Below are 20,121 nucleotides of genomic sequence, written 5' to 3'. Positions count from 1 at the left end.
ATATATATATATATATATATATATATATATATATATATATATATATATGTATATATATATATATATGAATACATTTACATGAAGTGATATTCCGTGGATTGATTTCTTATGAAATTCATAAAAAATAAATTCATAGCAAATGAAATATATTCATAACAAATAAATTTATGTAAAATTAATTATTTATGAATGTATTTGTTATGAATTTATTTTATATGAATTTATTTTATATAAGTTGAAACGAAGTAGTAATCAGAGACCAGCAGCAGCAGCAGAGCGAAGCAATTGAGGCTTCCCTCATGCTCATGCACCAGCAATATCTGTACTGCTGCTGCTGCTGCTGCTGCTTCTGCTGTTACTGCTGCTGCTGCTGCTGCTGCTGCTGGTGTGCGCATGCAGCATGCGATCTGTGGGCCTCAATGCACCGTCAGCCTCCCTCGCGCCGCATCGGCATTCTCGAGTTTCAGGAGCTTCTTCGTCAGCGTCTTTTGGCTCGCAACGGAGTTTTGTATTTAATTCCAAACAAGGGTTGCATGCAGCCAGACGCATCAGCAGAAGCAGCAACAGCAGCAGCAGCAGCAGCAACAGCAGCAGCAGCAGCAGCACAGCAGCAGCAGAGAAAGGCTGATGCTGATGCTCAGATAAGCAGCAAACAAGACGCCGCTGCTTGGTGGAAATTTTGGGGCTTCGCGGAGCGGGCGGCGCGGACGGCCTGCAGTGTATTCTCGGCGAAGGCATCCGCAGCCTTGCAGCAGCAGCAGCAGCAGCAGCAGCAGCAAGAGAAACAGCAACCGCAGCAAAAGCAGACGCAGAAACAGCAACAGCAACGGGAAGAGCAGCATCGGGTAGAATGGCAACAGCAACAGCAGCAGCAGCAGCAGCAGCAGCAGCAGCAAGCGAACGAACAGCAACGATGGGGTCGGCCTTTTCCTCTGAGCTCCCCCCCACACAAAGGGCTGGTTGCTGCTGCTGCATATTCTAGAGTAAGCAGACGGGCGGGTGCTGTACATACACCTGAATCAATTGCAACGCTTTGCTCTATGTATAGTACAGATGTTGTCATGCTAGCTGCAGCAGCAGCAGCTGCTGCTGCTGTACGTACTGCTGCTGCTGCCGGTTTACGTACTGCTGCTGCTGCTGCTGCTGCTGCNCTGCTGCTGCTGCTGCTGCTGCTGCACGTACTGCTGCTGCTGCCGGTTTACGTACTGCTGCTGCTGCTGCTGCATGTACTGCTGCTGTTTCTGCAAGTACTATTTCTGCTGCTGCTGTTACTTCTGTTATGTATAGTGCTGCATGCTACTAAATTTTTTTTCTTTTTTAATTAAATTTATTTTTTTTGTTTTGTTGCTGCCTGTGTTTTTCTTGCAGCAAATTGTGGAGGCTTGCTGCGCGGCCATCGCTTTGGCTTTTGGGTTTTGTTGCTCGTGCTGCTGGCAGCTGCTGCTGCTGTTTTGTAATTTATATGATTTCTCTGCTGCTGCTGCTGCTGCGTCACCCTTTGAGAGTCTGCTGCTGCAAGGCCGAGGGCTTCTCCGCGGTGTATCGACAGCAGCGCAGCGGCTTCATACAGCAGCTGCAGTGTAAGTGTCTAGCAAGCAATCACAAAATAAAACCATCAGCAATGCAGCATAATTTTTATTGTAAATTGTTGGTCGTCACAGCAGCAAAACGAGGGCTTTAAACTGCTGCTGCTATGCTGCATGCCCTGTGCTGCTTCTGCTGCTGCTGCTGCTGCTGCTGCTGCTGCATCTTTCGTGCTCCGCCTGCTGCTGCTGCTGCTTCATATCCTGTGCTCCTGTTCATGTCTCTGCTGCTGCTGCTGCTGCTGCTGCTGCTGCTGCTGCAGGCGGCTGCGGCTTAGACGAGAACAGCCAGTTGCTGCTGAATGCAAAGCCTGTTCGTAGAAGGGGCGGCCAGTGCCTGCAGGGTGTTGCGGCGTTCATCGATAGAAAAAAATTATTAAAATAAATTAAAATAAATTAAAATAAAATAAATTAAAATAAAATAAATTAATTTTAATTTAATTAAATTTCCCTTCGCGCCCCCCTAACCCACAACTTGGGCTGTAGGGAGCCGCCGACTCGAGCTCCTGTGCTGCCCGTTGGCTGCTTGTTTGCATGCCTTTGCATGCGCATGCATGCAGATGCATGCATGCGCATGCATGCAGATGCATGCAGACGCATGCAAACGCATGCATGCAGATGCATGCATGCGCGCGCATGCTGATGGGCGTGCAGCACTTCTCGTTTTGGGGCTGAAAGGAGCAGCGACAGTTTTTTGTATTTTGTGACTGAAGGGGAAACTGCTGCAGCAGCAGATGCAGAGACAAAGACAAATATAAATTAAATAATAATAAAATTAATAATATCATTTCTAGTAATTATAATATTAGAATAGTATATTCATAATATAAACAAATTAAAACAAAACTGCGCCGAAAGCAAAGCAAACAAAACACCGCCTGTACTTATGCTGCAGTGTCTGTGCAGCTGGCGGCCAGCAGCAGATGTAAAGAAAGAAAAAAGAAAAAAATAAAAAGCAGAGAAGGAGAATTACTTTTTGTTGCAGCATTCCTTGCTGCTGCTGCTGTTGCTGCTGCTGCTGCTGCTGCTGCTGGGGCCCTTTTTCATATTATTTTGTTGTTTTTTCTATATTTTGTTTATCTTTTGTTTACCGCTGTGTAGCAGCAGCAACCTAGCAACGGTGACAGCCAGATGTGCTGCTGCCCCCCAAAGATAAGAGGCGGTGATGTTTCTTAATGCATGCAGCAATTCATAAATTAAATAAATAAATAAAATAAATAAATAAATAAATAAATAAATTTAAATAAATAAGTAAATAAATAAATGGGGTTTCTCATTTGTTTTCTGCGTTTGTTTACACTCGCAACCACCCGTGCTAATTGCAGTGTACGTACACCGCAAAACAAAATAATGAAATGAAAAGAGAGAGATGGGGTCTGCGCTGCAGCGCTCCTCAGCAGCAGCAGCAGCAGCAGCAGCAGCAACAGCAGCAGAAGCAGCAGCAACAGCATCAACAGCAGCAGCTGCGAAAGAAAACAAATAAAGATGCACAGAAAGTTTCTGAAGGCCTTCGGCCAGACCCCTCTGCTGCACCTTCTAGGGGAGCTATACAATCGGGGCTGCATGCGCTGCTGCTGCATGCGCTGCTGCTGCATGCGCTGCAGCTGCATGCAAGCCCCAATTTGCAAACACAACAGCAGCTAGAAGCCATGGTCTAACCATCTGGCTGCATCCCTGCTGCTGTTGCTGCTCCTCCTGCTGCTGCTGCTGCCTTCCCGGTCCACCATCAGTGCATGCATGCATCCACGCATGCATGCATGCACGCATGCATGCATGCATGCATGCAGGGCTAGTGTAGGTTTATGTTGATGTGTATTGAAGCCCTCCAGGCTCCAAGGGTCAGCAGCGAAGCACCACTAAGAGACGGGCTGCAGCTCAGATGCCTTATGTTGTGCTGCCCCTAAAGCAGAAGCAGCAGCAGCAGCGGCTGTGACAACAGCAAGTAGGTATCCAGCAAAGGGTACTGCAACAGCAGCAGCAGCAGCAGCAGCAGCAGTAGCAGCAGCAGCAGTACCAGCTCTGCTTCAGCTCCTCACTTGCTGTGGCTGTGCTCAGCTACTTTCTCTTTCAGCTCCGCCACTTCGTCTCGATGTCTGCAGCAAACCAAAAAGCAACGCCGCTAGCTACCTAGCTAGATGATGATGGCTAGCTAGCTAGAGGCTGGTGGCTAGCTAGCTTGCCGGCTAGCTAGCTAGCTGGCTAGCTGGTTAGCTAGCTAGCTAGAGGCTGGTGACTAGCTAGCTAGAGGCTGATGGCTAGCTAGCTAGCTGGCTAGCTAGCTAGCTAGAGGGTGGTGGCTAGCTAGCTAGCTAGCTAGCCACAGGAGAGAACACGCGTACTTTTGGTCTTTCCCAGGGCTCCGGCCCGCAGCTGCTGCCGGCGGCACAGAAACGCCCCGCCCCGCCAATCCACTCGGCTGCAGCAAAACAGCAGCAGCAGCAGCACACTCACCGTCAGCAGCAGCAGCACCCTCATCGTCAGCAGCAGCAGCACCATCATCAGCAGCAGCATTTGAAGCAGCATCATCATCAGCAGCAACATCATCAGCAGCAACATCATCAGCAGCAGCAACAGCAGCAACATCATCAGCAGCACCATCATCGTCAGCAGCAGCAGCACCATCATCAGCTGCAGCAGCATCATCATCAGCAGCAGCATCACCAGCAGTATCATCATCATCAGCAGCAGCATCAGCAGCAGCAACAGCATGCGTGTGTGGTGTGTGTGTGTGTGTGTNGTATCATCATCATCAGCAGCAGCATCAGCAGCAGCAACAGCATGCGTGTGTGGTGTGTGTGTGTGTGTGTATTACATCCATAAGGTCTGTAGCCCTTCTGAGGAGCCCATAGAGCAGCGGCTGCAGCAGCAGCCGCAGCAGCTGTGCTGCTTGCTTTGCGCTGCTGGTAGCGACGCCTAGCTGCCCCGTGAGGAGTACAGCAGCAGCAAGAGCGAGGAGCAGCAGCAGCAGCGGCAGCAGCAGCAGCCAGCTGCTGCTAACAAATGAAAACAACATCCCCAGCTCATCCCACCCAAGACACAGCAGCAAAACCCAACCCCAAAGAGGTACTGATCTCCATGAAGCTGTGCTGCTGCTGCGCTGCTGCTGCAGCTGCGCCTCGCGGCACTGCTGCTGCATCACTGCAACAGCTCTCCTTTGTATTGCTTGGGCGGCAATGGGGTCTATCAGGGGTCGAAAGAAAGCAGCAGGCATCGTGTGCTTCACTTCTTCTTCTCCTGCTGCTGCTCCTGCTGCTGCTGCTGCTCCTGCTGCTGCTGCTGCTCCTGCTGCTGCTGCTGCTCCTGCTGCTGCTGCTGCTGCTGCTGCTGCGTCCCCCTCGTCCTCCTTCATATCCTTGTCCTCGAGAGTCGACGACAGCAAACTCAGCCGCTTCAGCTGCATCTCCCGCAGCGTACTAATCAGCACTGAGAACAAACCCTAAACCCTAAACCCTAAACCCTAATTCTCCGGTATGCTGAGCAGCTGCAGGCTGCACCGAGAAGCCGCACTCGACTTGCTGCTGTGGAGCAGCAGCAGCAACACAGCAACACGAAAATATCAGCAGCACCACAAAAAAGCGGTACAGCAGCAGCAGCAGCAGCAGCATCAAAAGCACCGCAGCAAGCAACACGAGCAGCGCAGCAACAACAACAACAACAACAGCAGCAGCAACAGCAACAGCAGCAGCAGCAGCAGCAGCAGCAGCAGCAACATACTTAGACCCTGCAGCTTTCCATTGGAGAAGAGAGTATTCACGTCCTCGGCGGACAGCAGCTCCCACCGCCTCGGCTGTTCATTTGCATCGAAGGAGAAAAAATAATTAAACCTAAACAAAAAACATTATTTATTTATTTATTTATTTATTTATTTATTTGTTTATTTATTTATTTATTTGTTTGTTTATTTATACAGATATATATACACATGCAGCTAGCTAGCTAGCTGCTCGGCAGATACCCTCGCCACTCACTACTAGACAGCTAGCTGCTAGCTAGCAGCTAGCTGCACCTAGCTCTGTGTGCTCCGGTGCTGCTAGCTGCAGATAGCTAGCTACGCCCAAATTCCCAGCTAGCCGTGCAGCTAGCTGTGCAGCTAGCTGTGCAGCTAGCTGTGCAGCTAGCTGGGCGTTAGCGTGTAGCTAGCTACCCGAGACAGTGCAAAGACAACAGAAGCGGCAGAAACCGAAACAAAGAAAAAAGAACAAGACAAAACAGAAAAGCAAGAACAAGAACTGCAGCAGCAGCAGCAGCAGCAGAAGCAGCAGCAGCAGCAGCAGCAGCAGCAGCAGAGTGATTACCTTTCGATGATATAGACATGCAGACAGCCCACATATTTCTCAAGGGTCCTCCGCAGCTGCCACAAGGCAATGGTTCTGCATCGAACAGCAAATTCTGCTGCTGCTGCTTCTGCTGCTGCTGCTGTTGTGTCTCCTTCTTCTTCGTTGCTGCTGAGGCCAGCAGCAGCAGCAGCAAAGTAAGCAGCAGAAAGCGTCGCTGCTGCTGCAGCACGGCCTCGGCAAATCTCCCAAAACCCATCGGGAGTAAATTCTGAAAAAATATATCCACATATATCAGCGTCACAACACCTTACACTGCTGCTGCTGCTGCTGCTGCTGCTGCTGCCGCTGCTGCTGCTTCTTCTGCTGCTGCTGCTCCTGCTGCTGCTGCTTCTGCTGCTGNCTGCTGCTGCTGCTTCTGCTGCTGGTGCTACTAGTGCTGCTGCTGCTGCTGCTTGCCATGCTAGTGCTGCCGCTGCTGCTGCTCGCCATACTACTACTGCTGTTGCTGCTGCTGCTCCTTTCTCTCTTGCTGCTGCCAACTAGTAGTAGTACTATGCTGCTGTTGCTGCTGCTTCTGCTGCTGCTGCAGATGCCAGGTGCACACTACACTAAGAGCAGCAGCCGCTGCCTGTGCTGCTTCTGCTGTTGCTGCAGCAGCAGGTGCAGCAGCAGCAGCAGTTGCAGCAGCAGCAGCTGCAGCCTGTCTGCGGCCTCACCGAGAGCTGTGAGGAGCGCATCTAAGCCTACGAAGCCTTCATCGCATTTCTCCTGCAGCAGCAGCAACAGCAAGCAGCAGCAGCAACAGCAAGCAGCAGCGGCAAAAAAGCAACAGCAGCAGCACAAACCACAGCTAGCATGCCGCATCAACAAAGCCCCGAAACTGCTGCAGCGGGAGTACAGAAGCCAGCAGCAGCAGCAGCAGCAGCAGCAGCACGAAATGAAATGCAGAGGTAACACCGAAACAAAGTGAAACAGACACACCAACACCAGGCCCAGCAGCAGCAGCAGCAGCAGATCCAGCAACAGCAACAGCAGATACACCAACAGCAGCAGATCCAGAAGCAGCAGCAGCAGCAGCAGCAACAGCAGATCCAGCAGCAGCAACAGCAGATCCAGCAAGAGCAGCAGCAGCAACAGCAGATCCAGCAGCTGCAGCAGCAGCAGCAGCAGCAGATAGATCACCGCAATCGCTTGCTCAAGTGCACTTTGCTGCTTCTCCCGAATTGAATTTGCCTCCTGCTGCATCTCCTCTGCAAGCGCACATCGCATGCAGCAGCAGCAGCAGCAGCAGCAGCAGATGAAGCAGCAGCAAAAGAAGTAGCAGCATCAGCAGCAGCAGCACGTGCTGCTGCAACCCCAGCAGTGGCTGCAGCAGAAAGCAAATAGGCAGCAGCAGCTCTGCCTCGCTATCGAAGCAAAATGCATGCGCAGCAGCAAAAGAAGAAATGCAGCAGCACGGAGGGTGTTGCTCTTTAATACGAGCAGCAGCAACAAACAAACCATGCAGCAACAAACACAGATGCAGCAACACCAGTTGCTGCTGCTGCTGCTGCTGCTGCAGCTGCAGCAGAACTGCTGCAGCACTTGTGCTGCTGCAGCAGCAGAAACAGAGTGGAGAGGCACCCAAAAGATATACAAAAGACAAAACGGAGGAAAATAAAAAACACAAAAACAAAAAAAAAAAAAACAAAAAAAACAAAAAACAAAAGATGTATAGACAGATGAGAGCACAAAGACAACGAAATAAAGAAATACACAAAGAAGAAACAAAGCAGCAAACAAACAAACAAATAGACAAACAAAAAAACAAACAAAGAAACAAATATATAAACAAACAAACGAATAAACAACGAAACAAACAAACAAACAAATAAACAAACAAATAAATAAATAAATAAATAAACAAACAAACAAATAAATAAATAAATAAACAAATAAACAAACAAACAAGTAAATAAATAAATAAATAAACAAAAAAATAAATAAAGAAAAAAACAAAAGTATATATATTTCTTACGTCGCAATGCCGAAGCAAAGATGCTGCAGGGAAACTCCAGCAGTTCGCCGCTCTCTAACAAAATGCTGCAGCAGCTGCTGAACTCCTTGAACTCTGCTTCTGCTGCAGCAACTGCAGCAGCACTGCAGCAGCAACAGCAGCAGAAACAGCAGCAGCAGCAATTGCAGGAATAGCAACAGTAGAAGCAGCAGACAGCAGGCAGCAGCATGCATGTTCCAGCACGACTGCAGCAGCAGCAGCAACAGAAGCAGCAACAGAAGCAGCAGCAGCAACAGAAGCAGAAGAAACAATAGAAGCAGCAGCAACAGCTGCAAAAGCAGCAGCAGCAGCAGCAGCAGCAAACTGTGCAGCAGTGCCACACCTCCTCTTGTTGAAGGCAGCCCAGGCCTCGAGCATCGGCTCTGCCTTTCCCTGCAGCAACAGCAGCAGCAGCAGCAGCAGCAGCAGCAACAGAAACAGCAGCAGCAAATGAATAAACGCTCCAGAGAATGCGCGCTACGCACTATAGCATAGTTGTCTTTTGTTGTTGCTGCTGCTTCTGCTGCTGCTTCTGCTGCTGCTGCTGCTGCTGCTGCTGCTACTTTCTGCGTCTCTCATGGGCAGAAGACTCACAGGCGCGTCCCCTGGAGAACTGCTATACGCCTCCCTGTGCAGCAGCAGCAGCAGCAGCAACAGCAGTAGCAGCAGCAACAGCAGCAGCAGCAGCAGCAGCAGTAGCAGCAGCAACAGCAGCAGCAGCAGCAACAGCAGCAGCAGCAGCAACAGCGGCAGCACAATTCATTTCGTTCCCTTGTTTGTTGTATCTACCGCGGCTACCGCTAGTGTTGCTGAGGGGTTCGTCTGTTGCAGCACATGTCAGTACTGCTGCAGCTAAGCTGGTGCTGCTGGTGGCGTTTGCTGCTGCTGCTGCTGCTGTTGCTGCTGCAGCTGCTGTTGCTGCTGCTGCTGTTGCTGCTCCTGCTGCACCTGAATTTTTCTTTGTGTTTGTTGGCGATCCGTTCGCGGGCCTCTGACATCTGCGCCTCCACCATCGGCTTAAACAAACCAACCAGGCTGCAGCAGCAGCATGCACGCAGCAGCAGCAGCACGCACATTACCAGCAGCGGCAGCACGAGCAACATGCACACAGCAGCAGCAGCAGCAGCATGCAAGCAGCAGCTGCAGCAGCTGCACCATCCAGGGAGCAGCAGCAACATGCAAGGAGCAGCAACAATATGCAAGAAGCAGCAGCAAGAGCAGCAGCAGTAGCAAGAGCAGCAGCAGCAGCAGTAGCAGCAGCAGTAGCAGCAGCAGCAGCAGCAGCTGACGCTTCAACTAGTTCAGCTTTGACGCTGGTGCAGATCTTCTCCTGATAACGCGTAGCCTGCGACAAGTATTGTGCTGCAGCAGCAGCAGCAACAGCAGCAGCAACAGCAGCAGCAGCAGCAGCAGCAGCAATATAAACAGCATTAGCAATGGCAACAGTAGCAGTGGCAGCAGCAACAGCAGCAGCAGCAGCAGCGGCAGCAGCAACAGAGGCACGCTGCATGCAAGGAAGATATAAAGAAAAAAAAAACAAAGACAGACAGAAATACAAAGACAACAAAAAAATAAACAAATGCGGAAGCAAAGACAAACAAAACCAAAGACACAAACAAACGAAGAACAGCAAAAAACAGAGAAGTAAAAACAGCGAAAGACAAACAAAAAATATAAATAAATACAAAGACACAAGACAAAGACAAAAATAATATAAGTAAAAGTAAACAAAGACAACGCAGCAACAAAGACAACAAAAAGAAGACAGACAAATAACACAAATAAAAACAAATATAAAACATTACACACCAATGGCATCTCTTGCTATAGAAGCCAATTCACTACGTATTGCTGCTGCGTCTGTTGCTGCTGCTGCATCTGCTGCTGCTGCATCTGCTGCATCTGCTGCTGCTTTCAGCCGCTGCTTCTCTAGAGCAGCAACACGTGTTGCTGCTGCATGCAGCGCTTGCTGCTTCAGGTCTTGGCAGCGGTATATCGCCAGCATCTCCTTCTGATTAGGAATGTCTAGGTGAGACTGCTGCTTTATCGTCTCCTGCAGCAGCAGCAGCAGCAACAGCAGCAGCAACAGCAGCAGCAACAAATGCAGCAGCAGCAGCAAATGACTCCACCCCGTCGAATTGTCTCCACACATCGTTTCGCATCTGCTGACACAACTGGGCAGCTCTCGCCTGCTGCTGCTGCTCCTCTAGCTGCTGCTGNAGCTGCTGCTGGAGTTTGTTGCTGAAAGCTCACCCAGATGTTTTTTGCGTATGCGCCGAATCCATCTGCGGGTATGGCGCGGGTGTAAGACTTGGGGCTGAACTCCTTGGCCCATCTGCGGTGTACATACACTAGAAAAACAAAAAGATATGAAGCAGCAGCAGCAGGAAGAGAAGGCGACGAGGAGGAGCAGTAAAAGCAGATGGAGCAGCAGCAGCAGCAACAGCAATGACTACCATTCCTGCTGCTGCAACAGCAACAGCAGCAGCAGCAGCAGCAGCTCAACACGTGCAATTCAACTATCCCCGAAAAATATGCACCGACAACACATTGGTTGGCCATAAAGTTGCTGCTACAATAAATGCTACAGTCGCTGCTGCAGTTGCTGCTGCAGCAGCAGCTGCTGCTGCTGCTGCTGTGTTTGTTGCTGCACCTGGTTCTCAGGCGTATGACGTCCTCCTCGAATTGCTGCGGGGCCAGCAGTTTGTGTGCTAAGCCCATCACCTCAACTGTAAAGAAATCAGCAGCAGAAGCATGTGCTGCTGCAGCAGGCTGAACAAACAATACACACAAACCTATGCTGCTGCTCTTGCTACCGCTGCTGCTACTGCTGTTGCTGTTGCTGGGTTATGTCTGCTGCGGCGCAGGGCCCGCAGGGTTACTATCAGCGAACTGAAGATAGTGGCACACGACGCATGCAGTAAGACAGGACCAGCAGCAGCAGCAAGAACAGCAACATGAAGAGCAGCAGCAGCATAAAGAGCAGCAGCAGCAGCAGAGCGATTACCTTTTCTATTTCATCCCATATTTTGTTTACGTAATCCTTTATAATTTTCTCCTTCATTACGTCTGCCCACAACACAAACCCTAAACCCTAAACCCTAAACCCTAAAGACCAAACCCAAGCACTAAACCTAAACCAGATAAGCCCTAAAACTAAACCCTAAACCCTCGCAGCAATCAACAGACACCACAGCACCATCATCTGCAGTAACAATAACAACGAGAGCAGCAGCAGCCGCATGAAGAGCAGCAGCAGCCGCATGAAGGGCAACAGCAGCAACAGCAACAGCATGAAGAGCAGCAGCAGCGCGATGAATAGCAGCAGCAGCAAGATGAATAGCAACAGCAGCAGCAGCAGCTGACCCTCAGGGACGATTGTTGGTGCCCAGTCGCGGACTGCAAACAACAAAATAGTTTTAGGGGCGCTGAAAAACAAACAGCAGCACCAGCAAATAGAAAATAATGACAGCAACAACAACAGCAGCAGCAGCAGCAGCAGCAGCAACAGCAGGAACAGCATCATCACCACCATCCATAATCAACGACCAGCATCATCATCATCATGAAATCACCAACCATGAAACATGAAACATGGATACTCAACCAGAAATCATGAATCATCTTGGATCATCAACCAAGAAACATGAAACATGAAACATGAAACATGAAACATGAAACATGAAATATGAAACATGAAATATGAAACATGAAACATGAATTTCCTTGAATCACCAACCATTGTCGTGAATTATGAATAAAGAATACTGAAAAATTAATTGTGAATCATCAACTATCACTCATAAATTATAAATCGTGAATCAGCGATCACCACTCATCAACCATCAAACATGAATACTCAATCATGAATTATGAATCATGAATTATGAATTATGAATCATGAATTATGAATTATGAATCATGAATTATGAATTATGAATCATGAATCATGAACCACCAAGCATGAATCATGAATTATGAATCATGAATCATGAATCATGAATCATGAATTATGATTCATGAATTAGCGATCATGATTCATGAATCATGATCATGAATTCTGAATTCTGAATCATGAATCATGAAACATGAAATCATGAAATCATGAAACATGAAACATGAATCATCGATCACAAATTCTCAATCATGAATCATGAATCATGAATTATGAATTATGAATATAATTATGAATATATTCTGAAACATTACTAAGTGATCATGATTTTTTCTTTTTTTTTAAGAGAAACCTGCATACTTATCTTGCGAAACGAAGAGTTCTAGATGCGCCTCCATGACGGTTTTCAGCAGCGCGAAGCCTGAGGCTGTGTGGCATCCCAAAGCAGAGCAGCTTATATTAACAAGTAAACAATCAGCTAAAGCTAATGCAAATAAAGAATAATAATTCTCAGATGTTTGTCTTCTTTCTCCTCTCTCACGTGAATCTAAACCCTCCACATCTAATATCAATACAGGACGTTCAAGTGGAACCACACTACCGCTGCTGCTGCTCTCCCTGCTGCTGCTGCTGCTGCTGCTGCTGTTCCCGCTGTTTGTCTTCGGGAGATGATCTCTGCCCGCCCAGAGCCCCTTCGTTGTTTGTGAGTATCCTCTCTGGGCGTCCATCACCTGAAAGGTGCAGCCAAACAACGCGTTCATCAGCGTGCCTGCACAGAAACCGCAGCAGCAGCAAATGAAGCAGTAGCAAATGCAGCAACAGATGATAATGTAGCAGGTAATGCTGCAGCAGCAAATGCAACAGCACCAAATGCAACAGCAGCAGATGCAGCAGCAGATAGTACTGCAACAGATAATGCTGCAGCAGAAGGAGCAGCAGAAGCATGAGTAGCAAGAGCAAGAGCAGCAGCAACATCGCATGCGCACCACATCGGAGCAACTTCTGCTGCAGCAGCAGACAGCAGCAGAGACAGCAGCAGCAGCAACAGGAGCAGCAGCAACAACACAGGAACGTAGAAGTAGGCAATAGCCCACGACGAACACGAGGAGAAAACTCAGACCAGGCAGCCGCCCAGCAGCAGCAGCAGCAACAGCAAAAGCAGCAGCAGCAGCAGCAGCAGCAGCAGCAGTATTACTTTTGCCGCTGCTTTGAGATCCTAAGATTGTGATGACGTTATAACCGAACCCCAAATCGTCCAGCCCCTGCTGCCGCATCCAACTCTCCAGGTCCGCACTGAGGTGTACACACACAACAAACAGCAGCAGCAGCAGCAGCAGCAGCAGCACAAACGCAGCAACAGCAACAGCAGCGGCAGCAGAAGCAGCACGGCATAGAAGCAGATAAAAGGAAAAAGAAAAGGGGGACGAAGTCAATACGAAACGAAACAAACTAAACACAACCAGATTGCAAATGTACAGATTAAAACATGTGTGCTGCTGCTTCTGTTGCAGTTGCTGCTGTTGCTGCTGCTGCTTCGTCGTCATCATCTTCAGTGAACGCTATGGTGCACTCTCTGCCTCTGCTGCAGCAGATACCGCGGTTGCTGCCTCAGCTACCGCCGCTGCTGCTGCAGTTGCTGCTCTAGCTGCTGCAGCAACCCGTGTGTTTCCGTTGGTATAGTCTCCCTGCAGTTTGCTGCTGCTAGTGCTGCTGTGGTGCTGCTGTCGGCTTCAGTGCAGCAGAGGCATCAATGAGGCAGCGGCGGCGACAGCAGCAGCAGAAACAGCAGCAGCAGCAGCAACAGCAGCAAACGCAACTGCTGCTCCTCAGCAGTGAAATCCCTACAACATCCAGCGGAAGTAGCAGAAGCAGCAGCAGCAGCAGCAGCAGCAGCAGATGCAGCAACAACAACAGCAGCAGTCTCACGTCATCTCCCCATCATAGTCAATGACCTGAATGAGGTCACCGTCAGAAAGAGTCGTCATCTTCTTCTGCCGGTTTTGCTGCTGTTGCTGCTGCTGCTGCTGCTGCTGCTGTTGCTGCCTAGCTGCCGTTGCTACTGCTGCTGCTGCTGTCGCCGCTGTGGCTGCCGCAGCAGGAGCGTGGTAACCAGCTACAGGCGTTGCAGTTGTTGCCGCTGCTGGTGCTGGTGCTGTTGCTGTTGCTGCTGCTGTTGCTGCCGCTGCTGCTGCGCTGTTGTGGCGTTGGTCCGTAGGGGGGGGGGTTGCTCCGTCCCCAGCTGAGGCTGCAGCTGGTGCTGCTCAGTTGGCTGCAGGTTGATGCTGCTGCTGTTGCTGCTGTTTCTGCTGCTGCTGTTGCTGCTGCTGCAAGATAGGAGACCGTGCGGCGTCCCTGTGGGATCTGGTTCCTGCTGCTGCTGCTGCTGCTGCTGTTGCCGTTGCTGCTGCTGCAGTTGCTGCCCCTCCTATTGCTGCTGTGTGCGCAGTTTGTGATGCTGCATGAACAGCAATTCCGTCTCTCTTGCTGCAGCAGTTGTTTAGGTTGACTGTAGTAGACGTCGCAGCAGCAGCAGCAGCAGGCGCTGTTGCTGGTGTTGTGTTCCCGTTGCTGCTGCTGTTATCTGCTGCAGCTTTCTTCCTGTCTTTCTCTCTCTATAAGCAAAGCAGAAGCTTTACATTAGAAGATGTTAAATCAACTGTCTCCTTATCTAAGGAAGAAGCTGCTGCTGTGCTCGGGGCAGGTCTTGCCTGCTGCTGCTGCTGCCGCCGCCGCCGCTGCTGCTGCTGCTGCTGCTGAGTCTGGCGAGCAGCAGCAGAAGCAGCAGCAGCAGCAGCAGCAGCAGCTAAAGTAGATAAAATGAGCGCTGCGAGGAAAACTCAATGCGCCATATTAAAATAATATTTCAATTTTTGCTGCAGCAGCCGACAGAGGCAGACGAACCGACGCTGCAGCAGCTGCAGCAGCTTGTCTTTACATGAGGGGCCCAGGGAGGCCCTGCTGTTGCTGCTGTTGTTGCTGCTGCTGTTGAAGCTTGTGTCGCAGTTGCTGCTGCAGCAGTTGCTGCAGCTGTTGCTGCTGCTCCTCCGCCGCCTTCACACGACGCTCCCTGTGAGCCCCCCTGTCAACACTGACCCGGCGGCAGCAGCAGGACCAGCAGCAGCAGCAGCAACAGCAGCAACAGCAGCAGCAAAAGCAACAGCAGCAGCACCAGAACCTCCAGAATAAGCAGAATCACGAGAGGCACTTCAGGTGTTCCTGAGCGCAGCAGCAACAGTAGCAGCAGCAGCTGCAGCTCCTCCATATGTGAGGCGTGTCAAAGCATGCGTACTGCTGCTGCTGCTGCTGNAGCAGCAGCAGCTGCAGCTCCTCCATATGTGAGGCGTGTCAAAGCATGCGTACTGCTGCTGCTGCTGCTGGCCTGGAGGCTGTGTTGGTTGCTTCTCACTAACAATAGACGCAACAGCAGCAGCAGCAACAGCAGCAGCAACAACAGCAGCAACAGCAACATCAGCCGCATTAGCAGCAACAACGGGGGCAGCTGCAGCGTTAACGGCAGCAACACAAGCCTCACCAACAGCAGCCGGAGCAGCAGCAGGAAGCGCAGCAGCAACCTCATCAGCAGCAACAGAAGCAGCAGCAGCAGCAGCAGCAGCAGCAGCAGCAGCAGCGGCCGCGGCATGCGCATTCTGTTGCAGCAATGCCTTCATTGTGTCGTATTCTACTGGCATTAATATTGCTGCCATTCTTTCTTGTCTTCCTTGTGCTGCTGCTAGCTTTGCTGCTGCTGCTGCTGCTGCTGGGGGGTATTGTTGCTGCTGTGTCTCTGCTGCTGAAGCCCCTCGATCGCGACCTTGCAATTTATTTGTATCACCTGCCCTATGGCGGCGTGCGGAAAGGGAGGAGCAGCAGCAGCAGCAGCAGCAGCAACAACAGAAGCAGCAGCAGCAACAACAACAGAAGCAGCAGCAGCAGCAGCAAACCAACAACAGCAACAAGGACGCCATCGGATGATCCCGTTGATACTACCAAAGCCGCAACAAACCCCGCAGCTAACAACGAAAACAGCAGCAACAGCAGCAGCAACAGCGCAGCAGCAGCAGCAGCAGCAGCAGCTGAAGCAGAACCTGCTGCAGCAGCAACTGCGGCAGCTCCAGAAGCTGCTGCTGCGGGAGAAGCAGACACTCTGCTGCCTGCTGCAGCACCGCTGTTGAACCCAACAAGAACTAACGACTGGAGCAGCAGCAGCACACATCCGCTGCAGCAGCAGCAGCAGCAGCAGCAGCAGCAGCAGCAGTCGCCACTCCCCAACCCTGATTCAAGTGCTGCGTGCGAAGCTGTTTAGGGTTGTTGCTGCAGCAGCGACAGCAGCAGCAACAGAAACTGCAGCAGCAACAACTGCAGCAAGCGCTGCACGATGCCCATCAGCAACTGCTGCAGCAGTCAGCGGATGACCTTACCAGCAGCAGCAGCAGCAACAGCAGCAGCAGCAGCAGCAGCAGCAGCTGGCCGCTTGTAGTGAGCGGCATCCGGCTGCATCTTGGGTGGCTACAGAAGGAAGAATAGTAGAAGCAGCAACAGCAGCAGCAGCTGCTGCTGCTGCTGTTGCAGCAACACGCAGTAGCAGCAGCAGCAGCAGCAGCAGCAGTAGCAGCAGCGATAAAGATGGGGCCGTTGCAGGCACAGACACCGGGCAGCAGCGAGGCGGGTTCTGCTGCAGCTCGAAATCCTCCTGAAAGCAACGCTGCAGCAGCAGCAGCAGATGCTGCAGCAGCAGCAGATGCAGCAGCAGCAGCAGCAATAGCAGCAGGAGCTGCAGCAGATGCTGCTGCAGCGGCAGCAGCAGATCTGACGGATAGAAACACCGCTGCAGCAGAAGCAGCAGCCCTAGGGAGACAGCAAGAAGTCCCTGCTGCCACAGCAGCAGCAGCAGGACTGGTAGCAGCAGCACACATTGTTGCTGCTGCTGCTGATGCTCCTGCTGCTGCTGCTGCTGCTGCTGAGTACGGCCAGCTGGATAAGGCTGAGGACACCGCGAAGTCTGGCGAGACAGGCAACCCAGCAGCAGCAGCAGCAGCAGCAACAGCAGCAGCAGCAACAGCAGCAGCAGCAGCAGCAGCAGAATCTCCAGGTCGACAGGCAAGAGAAGCATCTGTCCAGCGAGAAGGCGGAGATGCAGCAGCAGCAGCAGGAACAGCAGCAGCACCTGAGGGAGAAGAAGCAGCAGGAGGAGCAGCAGAAGAAGCAGCAGCTGCCCAAGGAGAAGACTCTGCAGCAGCAGCAGCAGCAGCAGCAGCAACAGAAGCAGCAGCAGAGAGCCCTTCTCTCTGGTCTCTGCTTGCTGCTGACTGGCAGCTGCTGCCTCTCAATAGAATTGCTTCTCTTATATTTGAATCATTTGTTTCAGGGGGACGCTCGCTGCAGCGCGCCAGCAGCAGAAACAGCAGCAACAGCAGCAACAGCAGCAACAACAGCAGCAACAGCAGCAGCAGACGATCCTCATTAGAACCACACGCAGACACACGCAATCGCAGTGCAACACGCACACACGGAGACAACCAAGGTAACACAAGGCGACACGGCTGCTGCTGCTGCTGCTGCTGCTGCATCTGCTGCTGCTGCTGCTGCTGCATCTGCTGCTGCTGCTGCTGTTGCTGCTGCCAGTGTTCAAGTTTGTTTGCTGCTGCAGCTCTTGCTAGGTCATCATCTGCTGTTGGTGTGGAATCCGTTGCTGCTACAGTTGCTTTGGCTGGGGATGCTTTGCTGCTGCTGCTGCTGCTGCTGCTGCTGTTGCTGCTGCCGTTTGTGGTGCTGCTGCATATGTTTGCTGCTGCTGTGTGTGCTGCGCCGAAGATTCATCTTCTGAGGGGACGGCGGAATCTCCTTGCAGCTGCTGCAGCAGCTGCAGCGGCAGCATCTGCAACAGCAGCGACAGCAGCGGGGAGAAGGGCGTTGTGCTGCAGGACCTTGCCAGCAGCAGAAGGGTGCGCAGCAGCAGCAGCAGAAGCAGCAGAAGCAGCAAGAGCCTCAGGCAACGCAGCAGACGGTCACAGCAGCGGCTGCTACGACGCTCCTCTACACGTAGATCCTTCCGTGTTGCTGCTGCTGCTGCTGCTGCTGCTGCTGCTGATGGAGGCGTCAGCAGGAGCAGCAGCTGCAGCAGCAGAGCCAACAGCAGCTGCACAGACGTCAGTGACCATGAAGACGAAGCAGGAGAACAGCAGCACCACCAGCACGAGCAGCAGCAACAGCAGCAAGAAGAGCAGCAGCAGCAGCAGCAGCAGCAGCAGCACGCGGGGCGGCCATCGCTAGAGAACTGGATGGGGACCTTGGGCCTCGAAAACGTTCCCATAGAAAAACTCATCATACCAGGCAAGACAGCAGCAGCAGCAGCAGCAGCAGCAGTAGATAGCAGCAGCAGCAGCAGTAGATAGCAGCAGCAGCAGCAGCAGCAGCAGTAGATAGCAGCAGCAGCAGCAGCAGCAGTAGCAGTAGATAGCAGCAGCAACAGCAGCAGCAGCAGCAGGAGATAAAGTAGGAGAGTAGCGATTGCCTACAAGCAAAGCAAAGCAACAGTGCAGCAGTAACCAATACAAAACCAAACCCTAAACCCTAAACCCTAAACCCTAATTTTTATGTTGTTGCTGCTGCTGCTGCTGCAGCAACACACAACAGCGCTTCGTGGAGGGTCGCCAGGCTGAACGAGCAGCAGGCCTACTACTGCAGGCTTGTGCAGGTCTGGGTTAGCTGCCAGGTAACCTTGCTGCTGCTGCTGCTGCTGCTGCTGCTGCAGTTGCTGCTCCTGGTGGTGCTTTTGCTGCTGCTCTTGATGGTGTTGTTGTGGCATTGCTGCTGCAGTTTCTGCTTCTCTCGTTGCTGCTGCTGTCCCTGTTCCTCTCCCTGTTGCTGCTGCTCCTGCTGTTACTCCGGCTGCTCCCTCGCTGCTGCTGCTGCTGCTGCTGCTGCTGCTGCTGCTGCAGGAGCTGAGCATATACGAGCAGCTGCGCCGCGGCATCCGGTGGCTGGACCTGCGCTGCTGCAAGAGCCTGGAGGCGGTGACCCTGGCCCCCCGGCTGCGGCAGAAGCGGAGACACAGAAAAGCTGCTGCTGCTGCTATCGCCAGACGACATTCTCTTCGTTTTCCGTCTGCTGCTGCTGCTGCCACCAGCAGCAGCAGCAGCAGCAGCAGCAGCAGTAGTAGTAGTAGTAGTTGTAGTAGTAGTAGTAGAAGAGGCAGCAAGACTGGACGTGCTGCTGCAGATGCAGATAGTCCTGCTGCTGCTGCACACCGCCACGAGCACCAGCAGCAGCAGCAGCAGCAGCAGCAGCAGCACCATCGTCATGAGCATCATCATGAACACCACCACCATCATCACCATCAGCAGCAGCAGCAGCAGCAGCAGCAGCAGCAGCATCAGCATGTAGATGATGAGGGTAGGAGCCCGCCCCGTGCTCACGGTCACCACCACATGAAGCGCGAAGACAGTGGGCAGCAGCAAGACACAGCAGCAGCAACAGCAGCAGCAGCAGCAGCAGCAGCAGCAGCAGCAGCGCATCGAGACGATGCACTAGCAAGAGGAGCTCGGCGCGTTGCTGTTGCCCGGGAGTTGAAAATTTCGGCCCCACAGGCGATCCCCTTCTGCGCCCACGGGGGGGTACTCACTGTGCCGCTGGCAAGTCTGCTGCTGCTGCTGCTGCTGCTGCTGTTGCTGCTGCTGCTGCTGCTGTTGCTGCTGCTGCGTTTGAAGTATTTGCTTGCGGTGGGAGTGTCGCCTTCTTCTGCTGGTTTGCTGCTGCTGTTTCTGCTGCTATCTCTGCTGTAGTTTCTCTTTCTGCTGCTGCTGCAGTTTCTGTTCCTGCTGCTGCTGCTGTTTCTGTTTCTGCTGCTGCTTTTGTTTCTGCTGCTGCTGCTATTCCCCCCCCCACCAGCACCTCGCCGTGTTTCTGTTTCAGTAGCGGTTACAAAAAAGAATCAACTGACGAATCTCCTCACAAGCCGCAAAGAGAAGCAGCAGCAGCAGCAGCAGCAGCAGCAGGTGTGGGGTGTATGTACAGGTGCGTGTACTGGAGGAGGTGCACGAGTTTCTAGAGGAGAATAAAAGTGAAGTAATTTTTTTAAGTTGTGTAGCTGATGAAGGTGTTGTGGGCGAAACTTTTTGTCGACTCAGAGAAATTTCTGCAACAGAAATTCTTTTTTTTATTTCAACTTTTCTTGGAAAGTTTCTCGGGCCGCCACTCACACAGGGAATCACTATACAACAACTTGTGCAGAGGTTAGTGGAACTGATGCAGTTTGTTATTTATTTATTTATATATATATATATATATATATATATATATATATATATATATATATGTATGTATGTATAGAGA

At 51.5% G+C, this 20,121-nt stretch overlaps 6 protein-coding genes across 6 annotated transcripts in view; 2 read left to right on the top strand and 4 right to left on the bottom strand.

The window, feature by feature from the left end:
- The window catches only part of EMH_0036360 (uncharacterized protein), a gene marked incomplete at both ends in the record, with an annotated part of 5,060 nt that extends 1,994 nt beyond the window's left edge, over positions 1-3,066 (top strand). The window contains 2 exons of the mRNA XM_013498400.1: positions 400-983; positions 2,971-3,066. Of these exons, the coding sequence (XP_013353854.1) occupies positions 400-983; positions 2,971-3,066 (680 nt within the window). The remainder of the gene's footprint in view (positions 1-399; positions 984-2,970) is intronic.
- Positions 3,067-3,615: 549 nt separating this feature from the next.
- EMH_0036240 (uncharacterized protein) lies at positions 3,616-8,908 on the bottom strand (the record flags this gene model as incomplete). The annotated part of the gene is made up of 11 exons (XM_013498399.1): positions 3,616-3,676; positions 3,923-3,999; positions 4,077-4,211; positions 4,396-5,006; positions 5,879-6,028; positions 6,577-6,628; positions 7,043-7,110; positions 7,878-7,999; positions 8,239-8,288; positions 8,490-8,523; positions 8,844-8,908. 11 exons carry the CDS (start codon positions 8,906-8,908, stop codon positions 3,616-3,618), a joined length of 1,425 nt encoding a protein of 474 aa, XP_013353853.1.
- Positions 8,909-9,696: 788 nt separating this feature from the next.
- On the bottom strand, positions 9,697-13,775 carry EMH_0036130 (Chromosome II, complete genome, related; the record flags this gene model as incomplete). Its single annotated transcript, XM_013498398.1, has 8 exons — positions 9,697-9,948; positions 10,149-10,230; positions 10,549-10,667; positions 10,903-10,964; positions 11,262-11,294; positions 12,332-12,559; positions 12,986-13,083; positions 13,717-13,775. The coding sequence occupies 8 exons, from the start codon at positions 13,773-13,775 to the stop codon at positions 9,697-9,699; spliced, it is 933 nt and encodes a 310-aa protein (XP_013353852.1).
- A 128-nt stretch (positions 13,776-13,903) lies between these two features.
- Positions 13,904-15,494, bottom strand: EMH_0036020 (uncharacterized protein; the record flags this gene model as incomplete). Its single annotated transcript, XM_013498397.1, has 5 exons — positions 13,904-14,215; positions 14,427-14,549; positions 14,726-14,857; positions 14,960-15,006; positions 15,197-15,494. 5 exons carry the CDS (start codon positions 15,492-15,494, stop codon positions 13,904-13,906), a joined length of 912 nt encoding a protein of 303 aa, XP_013353851.1.
- Positions 15,495-15,629: 135 nt separating this feature from the next.
- Positions 15,630-18,182, top strand: EMH_0035910 (uncharacterized protein; the record flags this gene model as incomplete). The annotated part of the gene is made up of 4 exons (XM_013498396.1): positions 15,630-15,957; positions 16,094-16,266; positions 16,360-17,311; positions 17,602-18,182. The coding sequence occupies 4 exons, from the start codon at positions 15,630-15,632 to the stop codon at positions 18,180-18,182; spliced, it is 2,034 nt and encodes a 677-aa protein (XP_013353850.1).
- Positions 18,183-18,491: 309 nt separating this feature from the next.
- On the bottom strand, positions 18,492-18,878 carry EMH_0035800 (uncharacterized protein; the record flags this gene model as incomplete). The annotated part of the gene is made up of 1 exon (XM_013498395.1): positions 18,492-18,878. One exon carries the CDS (start codon positions 18,876-18,878, stop codon positions 18,492-18,494), a length of 387 nt encoding a protein of 128 aa, XP_013353849.1.
- Between the last annotated feature and the right edge of the window lie 1,243 nt (positions 18,879-20,121).

Source organism: Eimeria mitis, genomic scaffold (genome assembly GCF_000499745.2).
Source record: "Eimeria mitis Houghton genomic scaffold, Emh_scaff34, whole genome shotgun sequence".
Classification (NCBI taxonomy): domain Eukaryota; phylum Apicomplexa; class Conoidasida; order Eucoccidiorida; family Eimeriidae; genus Eimeria; species Eimeria mitis.
This window is presented reverse-complemented; position numbering and strand designations above follow the sequence as displayed.